Source organism: Mustela erminea, chromosome 8, assembly GCF_009829155.1.
Source record: "Mustela erminea isolate mMusErm1 chromosome 8, mMusErm1.Pri, whole genome shotgun sequence".
In the NCBI taxonomy this organism is placed as follows: domain Eukaryota; kingdom Metazoa; phylum Chordata; class Mammalia; order Carnivora; family Mustelidae; genus Mustela; species Mustela erminea.
In genome coordinates, this window is record NC_045621.1 from 30,827,665 (window position 1) to 30,848,149 (window position 20,485).

General features: G+C 41.1%; 1 protein-coding gene across 2 annotated transcripts in view; it reads right to left on the reverse strand.

Moving 5' to 3' along the window:
- Nucleotides 1–459: 459 nt before the first annotated feature.
- The window catches only part of EPHA4 (EPH receptor A4), a 142,286-nt gene continuing 122,260 nt past the window's right edge, over nucleotides 460–20,485 (reverse strand). The window contains exons 12-18 of one of the 2 annotated variants that reach the window (XM_032354942.1): nucleotides 17,059–17,120; nucleotides 16,397–16,606; nucleotides 14,314–14,463; nucleotides 10,660–10,853; nucleotides 7,215–7,370; nucleotides 5,935–6,876; nucleotides 460–1,931 (exon numbers count right to left, since the gene is read on the reverse strand). In XM_032354942.1, coding sequence (XP_032210833.1) covers nucleotides 6,762–6,876; nucleotides 7,215–7,370; nucleotides 10,660–10,853; nucleotides 14,314–14,463; nucleotides 16,397–16,606; nucleotides 17,059–17,120 — 887 coding nt within the window. In that variant the 3' untranslated portion in view covers nucleotides 460–1,931; nucleotides 5,935–6,761. Of the gene's footprint in view, nucleotides 1,932–5,934; nucleotides 6,877–7,185; nucleotides 7,371–10,659; nucleotides 10,854–14,313; nucleotides 14,464–16,396; nucleotides 16,607–17,058; nucleotides 17,121–20,485 lie in introns of those variants that run through there. The other variant, XM_032354943.1, reaches the window with a different exon arrangement.

A 20,485-nucleotide genomic window follows, 5' to 3' on the forward strand; every position in this document is an offset into this window, starting at 1 on the left:
CCTGTCTTGAAAATAACTTTTTCAACACACCAGAACATTTCATCCATGACTGTTAAAAATAATTTGGGGCCAGTGGACACATGGTGAAGCTATGTGATTTGGTGCAGGGGAACAGCTTAATGCTGCCTAACGGAAGATCTGAGCAAGACTGAGCATCTGAACTCACTAGGCCAGCACTCCCTTATGGGGCTAGATACAGTCCCTGAAGTTGGCCTCCTGCCCTGATCTCTGGGGAAAGATGACCAGCTCAGAGATTCAACCTCATTTCTTTATACATATTTTTCAGGCATCAATGCATAGGCACATCCCTTTAAAAATATATTAAAGTCCCCAAAAAGGGGTGAATTAACTTTTGTCACTCTGGCATAGCTATGAGAACACAATGCCACACACCCTGTCAGAATGTAATAAATACTTACTGATGATTTTCTCTACTTACTCAACATGGGGTTCAGAATCTTTTTTTTTCCCATTTTTTTTCCCTGATTTGATGGTATAGCTTATGAAAATGGCCACAGTTTCTGCAAGCATAGCTTAGAATAGGCAAGGCAGCCACTCAGATTATGAAAAACGGCAGTATGTTGGCTGAAGTTTGGCATACATGTCTTATCGGAACTGAATCTTCACACACCGACCTCAGATCCTAGAAGGCTAAGGACCGTCGGAGTTAGCTGCATATTGGTAACTGTAGAACTCTTCCTGTATACGGGGAACCGAAAATCACTTGAGGACATTTAATCCCAACGATGCTAACCTCAAGAGTCACTGGCATGTATTTTTCTGTGACATTGAGAGACCAAGTATTAATCCAGAACACATCATCTCAAAGCTGACACACGCGTCTACGTTCACCTCCGGAAGTATATGAATTGCATATATTTTGTTCGCATTCAACAAGTCCATTTATGCAGGGAAACAAAGGCTACCTCTATTCCATTTGGGGTTACCAGGCAAATTCCACCCCCTTCTCTCTCCCTCAAGAAACCGGCAATTCCGATGAGAAGCTCAATTGGAATTCGTGATTCTGATGATGGGCTGTCACCTGAATGGATGGACACTCTCAAGTTACCCCATCGCCAAGGTGAAAATGCCTCCACCCTAAGCTGCAGGCTTACTTACTAAGCTTCGTGTGGCAGCTACAGAATACACTTCTAAATACAGGACACTGAACATTTCCGGGCTATCTTTCTAAGAGGACCCGTGCGGGTCCACCAACTCATGTGGCTCTTCATCTCTGAACTGGCGAGAAACCAAAACTCACCGGGTGTCGCCTTCCACAACATTCACAGGCAGTGCTAAGCATGAGGTCCTACACTCACACGCACATACACCCGCGGACACGCACTCTCACACCTATGTACACACATCAAAAGAGATAAGTCAGCTCGTAGTTAGTCTAGGAAAAAAATATATTTATATCACGGCAATGGCACACCCTGGGTAAAATGTTACTTCAGCAATGCATATCATAGGCAGCTCATGGGAACTGGCTTTGCTTTGTGTGGAGGCACCGAACCTGGTGTCCATGGTACGACCTGTAGCCTTGCGTCGCTCGCTGCCGCGCCAAGGCAGCGGTGACGTACAGGAGCGAGATATGGAAATACATATAAATAAAACCACGAGGAGTTTAGGAACAAGGGCTCTGCAGAGCTGGTGCTGCGAGACAGTACATTCCTCAGTGCAACGGGAGGACCCGTGCTGAACCTTGCCCGGCTGCGGTTTCTTTCACTGGGAAAGGAGATTCCAACGTCATCCATGCATTCTTCTCGGGTATGGGTGTTGTTTCATCAGTGTCTTTGCTCCAGGACTGGCATGAGCAGAAGCAGAAGAAACGTGTTTCGAAGGGACTGAGGAGGGTGTGTTCTGTTTTCTTCTGTGGGCTTTGTAATCAACAGGAAGGGCTGTGAGGCCAAGATAGCAGAATCTACTCCCTGTAGAGAAAAGAACAGGAGTTGAGACAAAACAGCAGCCAAGATTGTCAGCCAGTTGTCAGCCAATATTGCAAGAAAGAAAGAGAAGCACGTAAAGTCGGTAAGGCTCAGTAAGAAGTAATTCAGGAGGGAGCGCGTGGAGATCTAGCTTCTCTCCTCGGAAAAATGACAACTGGAGTAGCAACAAGAAAAAATGGCTGTTAATAGCTTAATTGTAACAACTTGAGGAAGGTACCGTCTTACCCCTATCGAATGGACAAGGCTGTCAAACATAGGAAAGCTCAGCTACCTGCTCAGGGTCACGTCCTACATAGTGAAGGAGTCAAGCTGGGATTGGAACCCACACAGTCTGAGCCTATAGCCAAGTCTTAGCTACTGTGTGAACAGCCACTCTGTGGAAATGAAAATTCTGACTTGGAAGAATCATGCAAGAGGAGAAGAGAAGAGTTGTGCAAGTTGGTAAAGGGATGTGAAAGGCGAATTGTACTACCGGAAAAGCCTGAGCTACGAGCACCCAGCCTTTCCAGAAAGGGAAATTGGGTATCTTGGGAACAAATCTGGAAATACCACAATCTGCCAATATTCAACACTATGATTGAAAAAATGCAAACCAAGAGATAAAAAAGCACTGAATGCTTTTCTTAAAAAGTAACTTCTAATGAAGGAGAGCATCTAGCAAAGGATTTACACGCGCTGCATGTTAACAGGCACAGAAAGGGAGCGTCAGAGAGATGTCTGGTGTGGCAGCAGGAAAGGTTTAGGGGGCTCGAGCCCACCAAGAACCAACCAGTCTCAACCATCCCATCAGTCTAGAACAGAACAAGATCAGCATGACACAACGGAGTCTCTGTGGCTTCTGTCCTCTCACTAATCAAAATGAACAATAATAAGGAATTTTCTCTTCTTTCGTTTGTGACAACTAACCACCAAGATTTCTTCAGACACCGTATCTCCCACCACAATGGCCGTGTTTAGCAGTGGATGACTTCAGGTGGAGAACAAAGGATTAAGACCAGAATCTATCTCCACAGACAATTTTGCTTGTTTTATTAAACCAATTCTTTATTTGCTTGTTTTGTACATATGTGTGTTTATGTATGTGAGCTACAGATCAAATTTAGTTCCTTTGAGGTAAATAACCATTATTTAGTCCTGTAGGAAATACTTTAGAGAGAAATAAAGTTTTCTTATAAAATATTCAGACAGAGAAGACTTCTTAAGCAATTTAAAATTCTAAATGTAGGTAAGGTTTTTAACTACCAAGCCCTTCTGGAAGCCATTTGTCAACATCATTCATTTTGCCAATTATGAGGAAAACCAAAGAAAAGTACCCAGATCTACTTTTCCAGCTGTATCTTCTCTGGGGATAATCAAATGTGCAGGGTCTGCACTAGGCAGGCATGTATTTACATGCAGGATAAGGAGACATGAGTAGGACCTTTACAACGGATGGAGTACAACCAACACCGTATGGATATGCCCACTTTTTGAACGTGATTTTATTTTGTTACTAGAAATTCCATTCTTAGAGGAGAAAAAGGAGTCCCCAAACCACGTCTGTCCCCTGTGAGTTCACCAACACACTTCTTCAATAGTTCCCAATGGGATGTAGGCTATTTGGGGACCAGTGTATATGTTGGAAGGGTTGGATGTTTGAAGTGAGAAGTGTGGGAATATGAAGGATTGTATCTAGTTAATTCCAGAATACTTTGCAGTGGAGAAAAAGAAACCTTTGCTCCTTTGAATTCTGGCAACTCCTTATTTGTGGGAACTGCTTGAACAAAGACCAAGGCATGTAGTCTATGTGGTATCATGAGGAACGATCTATTAGGAAGACATCAAAGTGTCTTTACCATCCAGTTCTTTTCATTACAATGGGGGTCTCGCTTGTCCATTTCTCCCTTTTCCATTAGAAAATAACAATGTCATGAATTTCAAGGCTAAATGATAAAGGAATACTAGGTAGGTCTGCCACCTCTTGTAGAGATACATGTTTAAATCGAAGCCTCATAAATCCACACAAGGCAAAGCAGCTTCATCTGCATGGCTCCCACTACTGAACTCCATTTCACCCCACTCTGGCATGTCACAATACAACACTTGGGGTTGCGAGTGAAAGATGGATGAGTAAGACTTGGAAAACACTGGAGGAAGAGTATACCTTCCTTCTGTGAAGTTTAGTCCATTCTACCTAAGAGCATTTCATATACACTTGTAACAACGCCATGTGTTAGGAAAGGTGTTATTATTAAAGTATCATTATCTCTAATTTGCAGGTGGAGGGACTGAGTTATAAAGAAACATGGAGTGAATTTCCCAGTGTCAACATCTCATTTGGCTTTAGAATCCATAGCTGTCTAGATGCCAGAGCCTGGCTCCATGCCCTGGGAAACAATGGAACATTCCTATTGTCCTCCCCTTTCTTTTTGAAAATGTGTAACTTCACGGAAGCAGTAGAGTTTCACTTCAACTGTTACTGGATATTATTTTAGGCACTTAGAAAGCCCTTTTTGGCCTTTCCATTGGCCTGGATTCTAACTCATACAATGTGTTCAAATTAATATCCAGGAGGCAACCTTTGAATGTAGTAAGATTTCAAGCCTCGCCCGATTATTCTGCACGTACCCAAAATGTGTGCTGAGAAATAACACCAGGACCTCAGCACAGTGTCCAGCATTAACTTGTTAGGATATCTTAAAACTGACACACTCTCTCTTTTGAAATGTTCGGCTTCGAGTATGTTCAGTGTGTAGAAAAATACCTCATCCTATGTTGTTGCCTTGAAGAAAGCAAGGCTTCTAATTATTCAATGTATGCAAGGAAACAGTCTTTTGACTTCCAAGATAATGTCATCATGCTACCTTATTCGAACTGGTCCGTGGAGACTGAAAATAAAATACATCACAGCTTTCCTGAAGGAAAAAATTACATAGATAGTTTTTTTGTTTGTTTTTTTGTTTTTACAGCAAACAAAAACCCCACCAATATATCTGTCACCTTTGAACATGAATATCCAGAACTCTTAGGGTTCGGCAAAAGTGGTGATAAAACAAAAATGGTTGGAGTAGTTTAAAAAAAAAAAAAAAAACAAAAAACAAAACGAATTTCATATTCCTTCTGAACAGAAAAGCTTTTACAACCAATGCTGCAAAAAGGTTTTTACTAAACTGTCATGATTTGACAGCATCAAATTGAACATGCCTTGCTCTATAAGAAATAGCTTTCAGCATAACCAAGGGGGGAAGGTCATTAAAATCAGCCAAGCTCGTGTTTAAAAGTGGTGAAAATGGAAGAGTTTAAGAAGTTAAAATTTGTCCAGTCAAAAAAGTTAGGCGTTTTTTTCCTAGGAATAAACAAAGCCATTTAGTTCACGTTTCAAGAAGAAAATTCTGGGATTAACCAGAAGCATCTAAGGCTAATGGTCTTGACGGACCAGCAGCATGTGTTCCAGGAGGTCTCATTCTGATAACAAAGACATCAAGGTGAATTCTAAGTCTCACTACTGACTTCTAGGTAAATCTTCCCTGGCTGACCCTGTTTGGTGCAGGGGTTACTGAAGCAGGACAGAGAGTGAGAATAATGGACAGATCTTCCAGTACTTCTCAAGCAGCCAAGTCTCCAAAGAGTGAGGCATGATCCAAGGTTACAGGTGAATACCTGGTACCCAAAAGATACCACGTATTTGTGGCATGAATAAATGGCACCAAAGGGCAAGAGAAACCTTGTGTGAGAGAAAGCAAAGCAAGCAAGGCTCTAGGTGCCATGTTTCCAAACTTGACATCATACAGTTCCTAACTCACGTCTTCCCAGAACAGCAGGGAAGCCGTATCGGTTTCCACACTGGTCTCTTCTCCCATTGTCAAGAGAGGACTGAAATCTTGAAAGAACCCCAAACTAAATGACAGACATGAAAGAATATTTATTGCTCAGCGTTTCAAATTAGATCAAGTTAAGAAAAAAGTTTTCATTGGAGAAAGAGTGCTGAGGTTTTGTTTTGCCTTACCTTGTAGGTTTGGGCTTGCTTCTTTAAAGGAGGGAAGTGTGAAAGTTCCCTATTCAAGATTGTCACGGTCCGCTATCCATAAGGTAGTTACAGTAAGTTTGTAGAGTCCCAAAATACGACTTTATATGGCACAGCCTCAGGCCCAAAGAAACAAACCTTGTCTGTCCAGTGATGGGGAGGTGCTTGGGTTTTATTATTATTTATTATTATTATTATTTGAAATCCACTTTCTTTTTCTTTCCAGCCCCTTATGTCATCATAAGCCAACGGGGGGCCCAAGCACTGAAGGAGCAACACTCATGAGCCACATGGTTTTCACCTAGGTTGTTTCCTATGGTATGAACCAAGCCTTAAAAGCTACAACTGTGTCCTTCCAGAATGTTCCTGGGCATGGTATCCATTCCAGTGAAAGCAGGATGACGGTCATTTATGCCACAAACAAAATACTGCAGTTGTAATTCCCGTTGGAGAGAGAATCAAGGACGTCTCGGAGAAGCTGAGTGTCTAGCAGCAACTGCGGCATCAAACTCGGAGGTGGTGTTTCTATTTATATACGTACATGTATTTTACAAACTGGTGATGGACGGAGTACTTCTGAGAAACAATTTGTTCCAGGTCTAATTTCAAACGACGGCTGTCATTTCTGCGAAGCCCCACAGTTTCGGTGATCTGTACACCAAGCAACACTGCGGGTATTGATTTTTTTTGTTTTTTTTTTCCCTTAATTTCCGAGGGCGAAGACGAAGTAAAAAAAGTGCAGTTCTTCAATTAAAGTGCATGGATGAGGTAAACTAATTTCAAGAATTTCGAGTTTATTCAGTACTGGCTCAGACAGGAACCATTCTGCCATGGATCTGCTGCATTTGGGTTCTCATCGCCTGGACACTGCTCAAAATCTTATTCTGGTGTGTGACGGCTGTGATGCCAATTCTTGCCAGGTCCCTGGAGGTGGGGGAGAAAAAAAAAAGAGGGCCAGAAAAGTTACACGAGTGGAGAATCTTGTTTCTGGGCTTCATGCAGACACACATTTGAAATCAGCCACAATTCATACAGCGCAACAAGGCAGGTGTATTCAAATGTTTAATTAAGCAACTGAACGCAACAATGTAGGTGCTTTTAGAGGCTCTGTAAAATTATACTCAATCAAAATGAAAGGCATTCCAGTTTTTTTTTTTTTTTTTTTTTTTAATGAGGAGGATGATAATGCAGCTCAAAGCAAAAAAAGAAAAATACTATTAAATCTAGATTTACCCTTTGGTGTTACATCGCTGAGTACTTACTCCTGGTTCATGTGCACTACAGCCTCTAGTGTGGTATAACCAGCAGCCGTGAAGTTATCCTTATACCGGTCCATTTTAATGGCCTGGAGCCAATCGCCCACTGACACCACGGCAGAGAATTCAGGGGAGCTTGGATCCAACAAGGCAGTGTTAGGTCTGGTAAGGGAACGAGGGAGCGGAGACAGACAAGGATGCTCAGTGAGACGGCAAGATTCAGAAGTCAGACTGCCTAAGATAGGTGCTGAAACGCCAAGGACAGGCTTTTTAGAGGGTCTACCTATCGTTCAATGGCATCAGGAGGTTTTTCGTTTGTGTTTTTGGGGTTTCTTTGGCCCTAATTTCACGAAGTTGCTAAAAGTGTGTATCCATCACCTTATCTGTTCTTAATTGCACTTCCTGCATTTGTTTTATGTGGCCTTCTTTGTACATTAAGGATTATACAGGTCTTTCAATATTCTTGCCTGGGATAAAGACTGCGGGAGACCTTGTGGCTGAAACTGGATCAGTCTTTGCCGGAGAGTGCAGTCCCTGCCGGCACAGAGCATTACATACTTCAGGACAGCATCTATGGAAACCCTAGCGAAGTATGAGTAAGGACAACTTGAGAGCTTGCAACTTGCCAGACTTGACAAAGCGGACAAAACAGCAAGAGTTCAAGTCCAGCATGCTCCCAGCCAGGTTTGCAGGCAGGCTCAGTGCATTCAAACAAACTTGGGACAGCAGGGAGTTAATGCCCTCTTTAATCAGCCCATGCCTGACCAGCACGTGTGCCAAGACGGGAAGGAAGAATGGCCACTTTGATCACTGCTTGGATTGTGGAATGTGCTTCTCGTATTCCCTCTTAGATAATCATTTCAATGAATTCTAAGCACTTTTTATTAATTTATTTATTAGTTTATGCATTTCTCAGGCCAGGTGTTTTATGTTAGGCCATTGTCAAGAGTGACAACAGCTGAAGGCAGGAATTTTGCCATTGTCATGATATTGATACCTGACAAAACATCTATTTATGGAAGCATTTATTAAGAGAATTATAGTCATCTTCAACATCAAACTACTTGATAATCACTGGATAGACCTTCACAAGGTATTTTATACTGACAGTGACACAGGTACTTGTTTAAATTTTCTTCAACTCCCATTTCCCTAGAAATTACAGAATGTGGTTGATCTTAACATTTTGACCGAATTTTCATCTTGAGACTGTGTTGCTTGAATAGAAACACTAAATCAGAATATCATCGTTACTGAATTTTAACAAAAAAAAATTATTTTCCTATGGAAAGAAAATTAAGTCAATATAATGCCTTGATTTTCTACACAGCAGAATTAATCCTTTGTCTGTTTTATAATTTTTACCTGTTACTTTAATTTGCATTACTTCTTTCTTACATAACGGTTTTACCAAAGACATGTTTTATCAGTTTTGTGTCTTTGTGAGCTTTTATGTACATTATTCTAATAAATTTTCTGAGTAAAATTTCTATACATTTTTATGGCACAAATAATCAGGATTTAATTCTTCCCCCCAATAACAAACGACAGCACAGAGGATTTTAACATTACTGTTAATGCTTACAAGTAATACTTATCTTTAGACAAAGACCAATAGTTTGCATTTCTAACTTTACACCAAGAGCATTAATAGGGCCACATGAAGGCTCTAGGTACCTGACAAGGTCAAAATGACCTAAGGATGAAAAATATACTCATTCAATATCAATTAACTCTAGGCGTCACTCTCAAGCTTGTTCTGGAAGTCTCTGTGCTCTTTGTGGAACACCATGACATTTGCCCAATTTTGTGCTGAATCACAAGCAATGTTATACTACATCTCATTATTAGCAAGCAGTAATAAGCATCCAAGGTACTGAAGTACTGTCAGTGAGAAAAATTTAGAATTGAGAAGAGTATGTCCAATGACTCAATTTGTTCTCAATTTGTTCTGCATAAATGGTACAAAGCACACATTATGCAATATTGGTAATTGAAGAGTTTCTGCCAGCAGGAGAAGCAAACACCAAGTACCAATGAACCCGCCTTAAGACACTCAGACAATATGCATGGGATCTGGAGCCGGAGATCCAAAAGCTGAAGGAAGTTCACCTTGGAATAGAAAAGGCCACCTACACCTCTTGGAGAGTTGAAGAACAAGAAATAGCCCAGAAATGCCAGGAGATTTTTTTTTTTTTTTAAGTCACTTGACTATCAAGTGGCAGAAATAAGATGTGAATTCAGCCCCGTGTTACTTCAGAAGAGCTTGATCATGAAAACTGTTGGGATTGTGGCCAGTGCTAAGGGATCTGAAAGCTTAAAAGGATAGAGGGTCCTCTTCTGTCTGTTCCAGATTCTTTTCTTCATGCATTGTAATAATCAGTATATACCACAACCATTTGGCTAAGTCTCCAGAAGACTGGAGGAGAGACTCATAGCACTGACCAAGACTGGTCTATCTTCCAAGACAGGAAGATCTTGGATATCATGGGGAAAACGTTCTCCTATTTTTAACTCAGGGTCATGAAGAACCTTGGGGAAGTACAGATTTGGAGGGGAGTCAATGCCTCACTTCTTGTAGGCCTGAAGCAGCTGCCCAGTTGTCTTATGCTTATCTACTTATTTAATAGCAATGGTGATCTATACCCTTCTGGATGGGTCAGGTAGCTAGGGATCCTGAAGCTTTCACTAGTGAGGCCCAGTCCCCAGGTAGAAAAGTTCCTGTTGAATTATGGACTTGCAGTATCCTTACGTCCTCTCTGGACTGGTAATGCTTCTTCCTTTTGCACTTTCCAATGAAATAACTACCTCCTTCACAGGGGGTTCAAGTCTATTCATTTTTTAAAACCCCTCTCAAACATTCATCCACATGCTTTGTAACCTGATCAGTTTCTATTTTGGTCCTGTTTCCTTCTACTCATAAAAGACTCAAAAAAGAAACTTTCAGAGCTGAAACCAAATGAATTTCTTGCTTTAAAGCCTTTAAGCACCTAGAACACTTTACAAGTCAACTTAAAAATACAGTGCAGGAAAAGCTGTCCTTGGCTCATTTTTTACTAACCCAGTGTTCCTTTCCCTTTCCTGAACATAGCATCTCGTGACCTGCATGTCTTTCCCAAGTCCATTATCATGTGTCTCCCTAAATGCTCAGGTCTAGCATCATCAAAGAAGCACCTTTATTATTTCTTTGCTCCTGGTTCGTTTTTGTTGATATTATTATTTTTTTAATTTGTTTTTCTTATGACTATTGGAGGCCTGACAGGTGTTAGGCTCTTCAACATGGTAAACAAAATTATCATATATACTTCATTAACTGAGGAAGCAGCCACCCTAGTCGCAGAGAGCTGTGCAGTGGCCTCTGACAAACAGGCAGGAATCCCAGGCAGCCGGCACTCGCCTGCCGCCTCTCATGTACCCTTTCATACATCACTATTAAGCAAGCATGGCCGACCTGGAGCTCTCGGTCCCCGTCCTCTTCAAGCTGTTGGGGTTGCGGATGAGTTTGTCCAACATGTTGACAATCTGCCCGAATTTCGGCCTGTCACTCCGCTCCTTCTGCCAGCAGTCTAGCATCAGCTGATGGAGTGCAATGGGGCAGTCCATGGGAGGGGGTAGCCGGTAGCCTTCCTCAATGGCTTTAATTACCTACCGAAGACGAAAGAATGATATATAAGCTGCCAGGGAAGCTGTTGTTAGAGATCCACCCTCCTGACCAGCAAGTTCCCCGCTCATCCAGCTGCCAGCAAGCTTGAGCATGAGAATGGCCCAATGTCTTCACAGAAGCCACTGCTGGAACTGAGTATTGCTGGCAACAGGGCAGGGAAGCCAGCTGTTACTACACGGTGTTCTCAGAGGGCAGGGAACTGTCAGTCTGAAATTCTAAAGGGAAGATGCATCAATGTTGCCAAGTGGTTAGAACATAATCAGATCAACAACCTGGTGGAGGCCTGGCCCTGGAAAAATCACATGGCAATGACACTCCCCCTTCTGCTATCCAGCAGCAGCTAAACCCTCTCAGCAAAAGGGACTCTAACCTAGTGTTAAAGACCTTCCTTAAGAAGCATTAATGGTTGCATCCAAGATGGAAGCCCCTTTTATCATTTTAAGCTTCTGTCCACTTGCTCAGACAGCTCATGGGACAAATACAGAAGCCCACCTTCCAGACCTCCCAATCCAGAAGACACTACCTCTCTCTAAAATAGCACTCTCCTCAAACGCTCTAGATGCCCAACTATTTTTACTTTTGGAAGACCACACTATGCCAATACGCCAATTTGGTATCTTATTCTTGATCTCGGCCGGCTGTCAAATGACACTGATAAAAAGTGCTAGTAAGGAGATCTAAAAAAAAAGTGTTAGCAAAGAAAATTAAAACAAACACACGTATTTCTTTGAGGACATTCCCATTTTGAAGAGAAGAAGCTCTAATGGTAGATGGTAATTGTCTTACTGCTCAGTTCTCCCTGCTTAATAAAACATAAGCAAACCCTTCAACAGTCTTTCTTCTCATTCTACTTTCTCTAATCTGTCTTTACAGGTATTACGGTACTTTTCTTATTGGCATCCTGCTAAGCCCCTCTTCTTTTAGGGTGTGAATCCCAGGAATGTAAAATCACGTAACTCACGCCCAATGTAAGGGGGGGAATTATTTCATAACTTCTTGGCTACTTATCAGCAGTATTTATGGGCATCCTATGAAATTCTGGACATACTTTTGTTTGTTTGGAGATTTTTAAAGTTTTATTTGTTTTAAATCAGATTTTTTTTTTTTACCACTTTGGTAGAAAAAAAAAATCATTTTTTTTTTCTGATTTTCTGAAATGTAACTTGCAGCGAAATACGAGAGCTGTAGCCATCTCAATGACCACATTGGTGTTCACCCTCCCGTAGGGTTTATTTACTGTCCAAAAATTGGTCTTTCAACAGAAAACAGTTAATTCAGTTGGGTCCAGTTTCTATGTATCAGTACGACTATTGTCTTCTTAGCTAGCACACAGTTCAACAATCATCCTGTGATTTATTAAGCCCTCTGATCCTTTTTTCTCCCATGTATCTTTGCCAACATCCTGTTGTATTAGTACTATTTACCACTCCTTCTAGTGTAGACTTCTATATGCTATCTTACGAAACATTATTCTATTTATTTCTAGCAATTACACTAAGTCAGTTTGATCTTCGGACTTTCTTTTATCTTTCCAGGTGCATGGTGTTGACTCTGGACTTGATGAAAACATTTCACATTGAATTGATGAGAATGAGAGCAATATTGGGCTAATGCCAGGGTAACACAATTTGTATTAAAACCCTCAGACTGCTTAATACTCTTTCATTAGCTCCTTCTCCACTGCCAGCTTGGAAGATGGCTTGTGGGTTAACAAAGCATATTTTCTCAGTTTGCTGCTGAATGTTTTGTTGGGGGGGGGGCACTGACGAGCAAAACAAACAAAAAAACTTGGTAAGTTTGCCATATTTTCAATAGCTATTTTGATTCTATTCACCATATGCCAAATGAATTCTGATGAAAGTAATTCCCCAGTTACATTTCCTATTGATCGCTGTTCTACACAGAACCCAACAGAGACAAATACGCGTGAATGACTAATCAATATTATTTGTGGGAGAGACTTGGCTTCAGATGTTCTTCATGGATAAAGCCAGACAATTGAAAGTTTAAGACAATAAAAACTGTTTTCATATAATACAGAAACTGTCAAAACTACAGGCCTGAAAATATTTAGGGCAGGAAAATGGACAGCATCGTTTAGATCCCCTACTCCTACAAGCATTTGGTCAGGACTCTCAACTGAAATGAAGTTTAAGTATCAAATCATTAAATGAGTAAACATATGCACTACTTGCTCCTGTAGGTAGTTTCTGTCCCTCTGAAAGTCTCTAATCTGAAACCAAATGTTGCTATAAGGTAGGACCTGGAAGGGGTCTGTGACACAATCACACTAAACAATAGATTACACACCACTCACCTCTCTAGTTTTGTCCCCCTCTTCCCCCACTCCAGCCTGCGATTACCTATCAGTTATGCTAGCTACTGGCTTTCTTCCTATCTGCTATGAACCTTTCTTTGTAACTTACAGATAACACAATGTCAACACTATCATTCCTCTTAATCTGGTTAGAGAATTTTTTGCCCCACTAGACACGGAGTGCATTAGCTTCTCCATTGCTCTGAAAAGTCTTTTATCGATAAGGTAACCAGCATCTTACTTCCTGAGTGCACCTGGTTCTTCATTTAATTGTCAAGCCTTTGCAACTTCCTGTTGGTCCAGGATGAGGCAGATGGGCAGAGGGCATTCCATATGAGAAGCATTTTGTAAAAGATGAGTTTTCTCCCAAATTGTAATTTTTATCATTGGTGAACTGAATACCATGCCTTTGTAAACATCCTCTGCGAATATTTCACTTCACATATATAAATAACTAACAAGTGTTCTGGGAAGACCCCCTGGTTTAAGATTTTTGTTTTTGTATTTTTTCCCCCTTTCACACTGGAGATGTTTGTAATTAAATTCTATTACTCTGGAATCTTATTAGTGTCATTATTGAATGGTTTTCTGAAATTGCAGGCATTGTGGATACTCCCTTACGAAGTCGTCCAGATGGTACATTTAAAGGGATGTGCATAATTTACAAAGGGTCATTTAGTGAAGCTTTATTTTAGAGTCCTCAAGGGGCAAGCTCTAATTACAACTATGCCAGTTTTAAAATATTCACTAGTTTTCTTCCAATAAACCTTTGGTGTCAATTTTTTCACATGTGAAATTTGTGTTTTTCGTATATCCTTGTATTTTCTTAAGATTCAAGGTTGAATTTTGTTTCAGTATGGATTTGAGCATTAATCAAGTATCACTCATCCATCCACCTATGTAACTATCTACTGAATCTGTCTTCCATACTATCCCATTTAACCTACATAATTCTGGGCCTTGAAATCCATGACCGTAAGGTTTAACTAGATTACTACATCCGTTTTTGTTGAGAATCTTGCATTCCGTGTATCATTTTAAGCTCAGCCCTCACTCCATCACATGCTGATGCGATCCTTCCAGAATCTCAATGTGAAGACATATTTTAGAACATAAAGACTCACGTCTTGATTAGACATATCCCAATAGGGTCTCTCTCCATACGACATCACTTCCCACATAACGATTCCATAGCTCCATACATCACTCGCTGATGTGAATTTACGATAGGCAATTGCTTCTGGCGCGGTCCACCGGATAGGAATCTTGCCACCCTGTGAACATTCAAGCCGTAAGTTATTCCCTAAGTACATCACTGATGTGCCATTTCAGTCACTGAATGTTGTTACTGTTTGGAAGCAGGTCAACAGCATTCCTGAGATAGCTTTCCAAACAACAGTAAGAGACTTGTTTATTTTAACTAGTCTTCGAGGTTGAGACACTTCTCCTCATAGATTTTCTCTAGTCACAAGGAAGTGAATAAGGAATCTGTTTAATTATTTTTTAAAAGTCTACCTATTACCTGAGCTCTGCTTTCAGGCAATATTGTAGAAGAAAAGAATTTCAGGTTTTACACAATGCTTATGTCATCATGGTGTATCAATGGATGTGTCACGGAGACTCTAGTTGACTTCTTGTTGGATTTTCTCACTTAGCAGCACAAAGGCAGTATTTAGTATCACTTCTGAAATCATGAACTGTGGAAGTTAAATATGACCACACTGTGATCCTACTTTTATATAGCATGAGAAACATGTTTAACATGCTTAGAAGATAATACATTACATAGGCTCTCAGCAAAAGCCAAATACCAGATGTCAGAGCTGTTACTGTCTTCAGTGGGGTGAGGACACCCGCAAAAATGGTTAAAGCAATTGAGTATTACTCAGGAAAAGTTTAAAATGCTGTTTTCTTGTTTTGTTTTGCCTCAAATGTCTACTGTTTGATTACACTTATGTGAAAGGTATTTTTAATTGAGTTTCAAATTTCTTAAGTTTCCACCTAAGGAAATTAATGCAACCTGAATTCAGACCCTTAAGCTGTTCAAGAGAACATCATTTCAAAGTCTGCTTTACTAAGGCTACTAAACAAGGCAATAAATTGTACTAGAAATTATACTGATTCTTACTGGCACTTACCCTGAAAATTCTTCTGGCGCTTACTCTGAAAACCTAGTGTGTTACATTTCTATTTGTTCTATGCAGAGGATGCTTGTGCTGCCTTCTACCTTCCTTAACTATTTGGCTAAGGTTTTATCTATGTAAATGCTCATTCTAGAAGCCTTCTTTCACTTTCCTCTCTCCAAATACTGGAAAAAGAAAGACCTTTGGCATTCACAAAGATGCATTCTTTCCTAACTCAATGGACTCAGAATTCAAAAGTGGATATATGTGTAGTGTAGACTCAAAACTACAGCCAAAGAAAATGAAAACTACAAGGAAAAAAAAATAACCAACCAACCAACCACTCACAACCACTCACACAAACAAACAAACACACACAAAAACACAATGCTTAGGATTGCTAATGCCAAATGAGCACGGAAGGAAGAAAATGGCTAACTGTCTGCTTCTCATTGATTTCAGCAGTGCCAGCCCTAATGGCCAATAACTTTTATGATTCTGTTTATTTCCTTACTATCTTATATTCAGCTTGTCCAGCTAAGATAGCATAGCCATTAAACGGATCCTGATAACTCTTAAACTGTGTCCCCTAATCCAGCTTATCTACCAGTAGCAAAATGAAGACCAATAGACACTAAAAATTCTCTCATAGTATAAATGTTTTATAAATCTTGTAGATCTACATTCCCAGATTCAGTAGCCAACCAACTAGAAACATTGCTCCGTCTCGTTTAAAATAAGAAAATGTTTTTAATAATAGATAAGAACCAAAGAGAAAATATAAAACAGGAAGGAAGGAAGGAAAGAAGGTAGGAAAGAAGGGAGGCAAGGAGGGAGGAAGGGAAGAAAAATTAAGTGTAAAAACTGCAGTAAGTAAAGCTCTAGTGTGCAGTCAAGTAGTCACACATCTTGAGGCGGTTTCAAAATCCCTCAGAAACATGGCTTAAAAATGAATGCGTGGGCATGAAGAGGCTCTGAATGATGAGGAAACTTACAAAATCACAAAGGGCTTAAACATCAAAGTGAGAAAAGAGGCACAGTTTCATCAGAGTCAAAACCCAGAGGTCGTGTAAATCCTCCTTACCCTGGTGGTGTAAGCGGCTTCCGGATCGTCCTCAAGCACTCGCGACATGCCAAAATCGGACACTTTGCAGACCAAGTTGCTGTTTACCAGAATATTCCGCGCAGCTAGATCTCTGTGCACGTAGCTCATGTCAGATAAGTACTTCATCCCAGACCCGATGCCACGAAGCATGCCCACCAGCTGAATGACAGTAAATCTGCCATCGTTCTTCTGTGCAGGAAAGGAATGAGAAACCGTCTCATTAGCATGAGGTCTAATTAATTTTCACCAGGCATTTATTACTTGAACCTTTTTTGATATCTGCATCAAGTATGCAATGAAATTCAACATTATTTCCGGACCTTTCTGAACAAAGTCACTTATTCTTTACTAGAGTGCATCCTAGGAGCTGGGTTTGCTTCCTGTAGTAGATGGAAATTATCCAACTGTAATGAATCTACCGCTCAAACAGCCCCACCACGCAAGAATGAATCTAATACTACCTTCATTGAACATGGATTATTTAATAGCCTTTAAAAATCACATCATTCTCTATGTCTCCTCTTCCTCCCTTGCCCCATTAAAAAAGTCCATGAATACAACCAAACAGAATGGACACAAGGAGTCTGTTCGAGTCTTCTAAATACCAACATTCTTGGGTTTAATATAAAGTAGTCACGTACCCTGAGGAATGCATCCAAAGAGCCATTCTCCATGTACTCTGTTATGATCATTACTGGTTTACCTAGAGTTTTCAGAAAGAAAAACACAAACCCTTGATGAGCACTGCAGTTAATGAGATAAAAATGGGCTGTGCACAATTTTACTGCCAAGACACCTGTCTTGAGCGATCTAATTTAATTAAAACAAGCCAAGCTTATGCCTCAGCTGTGGGGAGCTAGGAATGAAATATTAAAAGGACGGGTAGGTTTAAATTCCATCTGGAAGGTTAACCCTTTGGGTGGCTTGTTGACAAGGTCTTTAACTAAAGTGGCCTCTGGTATCCAGGGAGCACATGAACGGATAATTGCTCTCTCAAGCAAAAGGGGAAGAAGATAAATGGGCAGGTCTGTGTAAAGGCGAAAAAAATCTTTAGGATAATTAATTTATTTTGTCCCCAGAAGAGCCACTTGTGTGATGCTAAAGCAATCAATGGATAGAGAAACTTCTCTACTGATTTAGAGAAACCCAAGTTTCTGGAAGCAGTAACCACACTGAATACCTTATCACTCAAACACATCTCAAAGCTTGAGCATGCACAATATTAACTGTCCCCTCCCCTCTCTGCCCACCTGCCTTGCTAGGGTCAGGAGCTGTATCCTTTCTTTTCCTTTTTATAATTAAAAAAAACAAACAAACAAACAACCGGAAAAAAAACCCCTTAATTCTATTTGCTCCCTTAAACCGACAACCTCAGCAACAACAAACAATAAAAATCAGAGAAAAAGGTTCAGTAAATTAATTCACCGGAGACAGCAGGTTAATTCAGTATTAGAACATTCTTGCCCCCCCCCCAACCTGTTCCCCCCATTCCCACAAAGAGAACAAAATTATTTTAAGGTTTGGGAGAAGTGGGGGGAAATAATTCTCTCATTTCACTTTGGTTTTCTTTCTGAGGAACCTAGGAAATAACCATTCTTTAGTTTCTTAATTGCTATGGGCTCAAGGTCTGAAATTCCTTTTTCCTACATGGTACTTGTGGGAGGGGTGGGGAGGGGAGCGTAAATCCTCCGTATTTTACTAAAGGATAGATAAAAGCAAAGAGAACATAAAAGATTTCCTGGGAGGAAAATAAAATGCTAGTTTGATAAATCAAAAATATTCACTTTCATTGCTATACTTGTGGAATGTTCGGACTCAGACATTCAGTCAGGGAAAATGGACTAGGATATGTCACTGCCACAAAGTTCCTGTAATTACTCTAAACCAATACCTTTCCCACCCAGAAAAGACTCTGTTCTGATGTGGGGACAGGGGGAAATGTCTTCATCTCAGAGGGAAAAATTAGGAAGAGCAGTTTTCAAAGCCGTCCAAGTTACCCTTTTTTCCCCCACTATGTGTTTGGTGTCCTAAGAAAGCGTTCCAAGGTAAAACTTTGGAAACAATACCATGGAGACTTTCTTTACAGTGATGAACAAAAAGCTGGCAGAAAAACTGGAAAGTGTGGTGTAGATCAAAGGCCAAAGAAAAACCATTTCCCGTCTCTCCCCTTGGCTGGAAGGAGTGGTCTCTACATCTTTTCTGTCCTCCTCTCAATAAAATGCAATACATAGGAAGCTCTTAGTTTCCGACTCCTTTACCCTCTACATCTGTGGCCACAGACAGATCAAATGCATCTAAAGGACTTTTAATGAACCCGCTTCAATCAAAAGATACTTCGTCAATTAATGAGAAAGGTTGACTCTCTTGCATTAACACCTACTCCAATTTCACCAGATCTCTCTGGAGGTGTGGATAAGAGAGTAGAAGATCCAAAAGATTGGGGGGGGGGCAGGGGAGGGGAGAGAATTTATAGTCTCCTGGACAATTTAAAAAGTTACTCAAGTAACTGCTGGTAATGAATTCACACGCTTCCACACCACCTCTGCACCCTCACACCTCCCTCCTCTGACGGTTGGCACCATCTTTACAATTTTTCTGCATTCCTTGTTCTGTTTATTGAAAGTATCCATTTGTCAGAATCTTTATGAGTTCTCCAAGAGAAATAGAGATGAAGGTCTCCATAAGCAGAGGGGCTTATAAAATGGGTCTCAGCTGGGCTCACGGATGGACAGGGCTCCTCCCCTACAACAGGCAGGGGTGCAGTGAGGGCAGGCCAGCGTCGGGGGAGGGGGGACAATGCCTCTGGTGGCAATTTTAAATCATTTTAATTCAGTGACAACTGCATTATGCAAATGCATCCAGTCGTTTATAACAGTTACAACTGTAATAGCTACGGGTTTTAGAGGCGCGGTGGGACTTTAATACAAAGATCCCCTGTTTCTTCTCTCTTCTGCAGAGGTGCTATGAAAATCACTGTCTGCAGCAGGAAAAACACCCCAAGCTGAACAGAGCCTCCTTTTGAGAAAATGGACCTGCAGAAGTATTTAAACAGAATGTTATCTTTCAATTAAAGTAGTGAAGGGCTCTGGGCAGCCCTGAAGGCCACGGGCAACAGAAAAATATCCTGTCTGTAAAACTAATCTTAAAAAGCAAATTGAGCTATTCTATGCTAATTATAGCCTTCGCCTGAGGTAGAAAATTATATACCCTTAGCACCAAGGTTCCGTTTCTGAAGGACTCTGAAGATGGGGAAAGATGTTCTTCTTAGGACGCAGTAATACCAGTTTAACACCTAGGGAAGATTTCTGTTGTTGTTTAAATTTGCCAAGCATTATGCTAAATACGGGAACTACTTCATCCAAAAAAAAACCTGCTGAGGCAAGTTCTATTTTTAATTTTATGGTACAGATGAGGAAACTTGACGGTTTGAGCAACCAGTCCAGACCACATGCCCTCTGAGCAGTAGAGCTGCCTGGCACGTCTCTGGTCACCTCTCTGGCCAAGGGGCCAAGGGGTCTCTAAGTCTGGTCCTAGGAACCACAGCTTTGGTTTATCTCCCCGCTCTGCAGAAATGCGAACTCACCGCCCCATCCCCACTGCTCAGTCAAACCTGAGGATGCGGTCCAGGAAGGCTAAATTTTAACACGTCTTCCAGAATTCTGATGTCGGTTCAAGATCTCTGAATAAACATACACTACTTCTCGCTTTTTCATAACCTCCTTATTTTCTCTTCCTAAAGGTCCTGAACTCTTGTGTCTCACTTCCCTGCTCTGCCCCAGACGGCATGTCCAACGCTGACTTGTTAACCTCCCCTTCCCTCTCCACTGCACACCAACCCCCCAACCCTTCGCCCACTCTGCACATGCTGACGGAGGATGCTTTTCGTAGGCACCTTGAATCAAGTTGGAGGAACCCGGGCCTTCCTGGAGACATAGCCCTGGGGCTTACAAGATCCTTGACTTGTACTCAGGTAGTAGGTACCGAGGCTCCTGGAACAGAGCCATGTTCAACAACGGCTTCGGCTGGACTGTCTGTCCGTGTGGTGCTTTATAAATTGGTCTTAGCCAG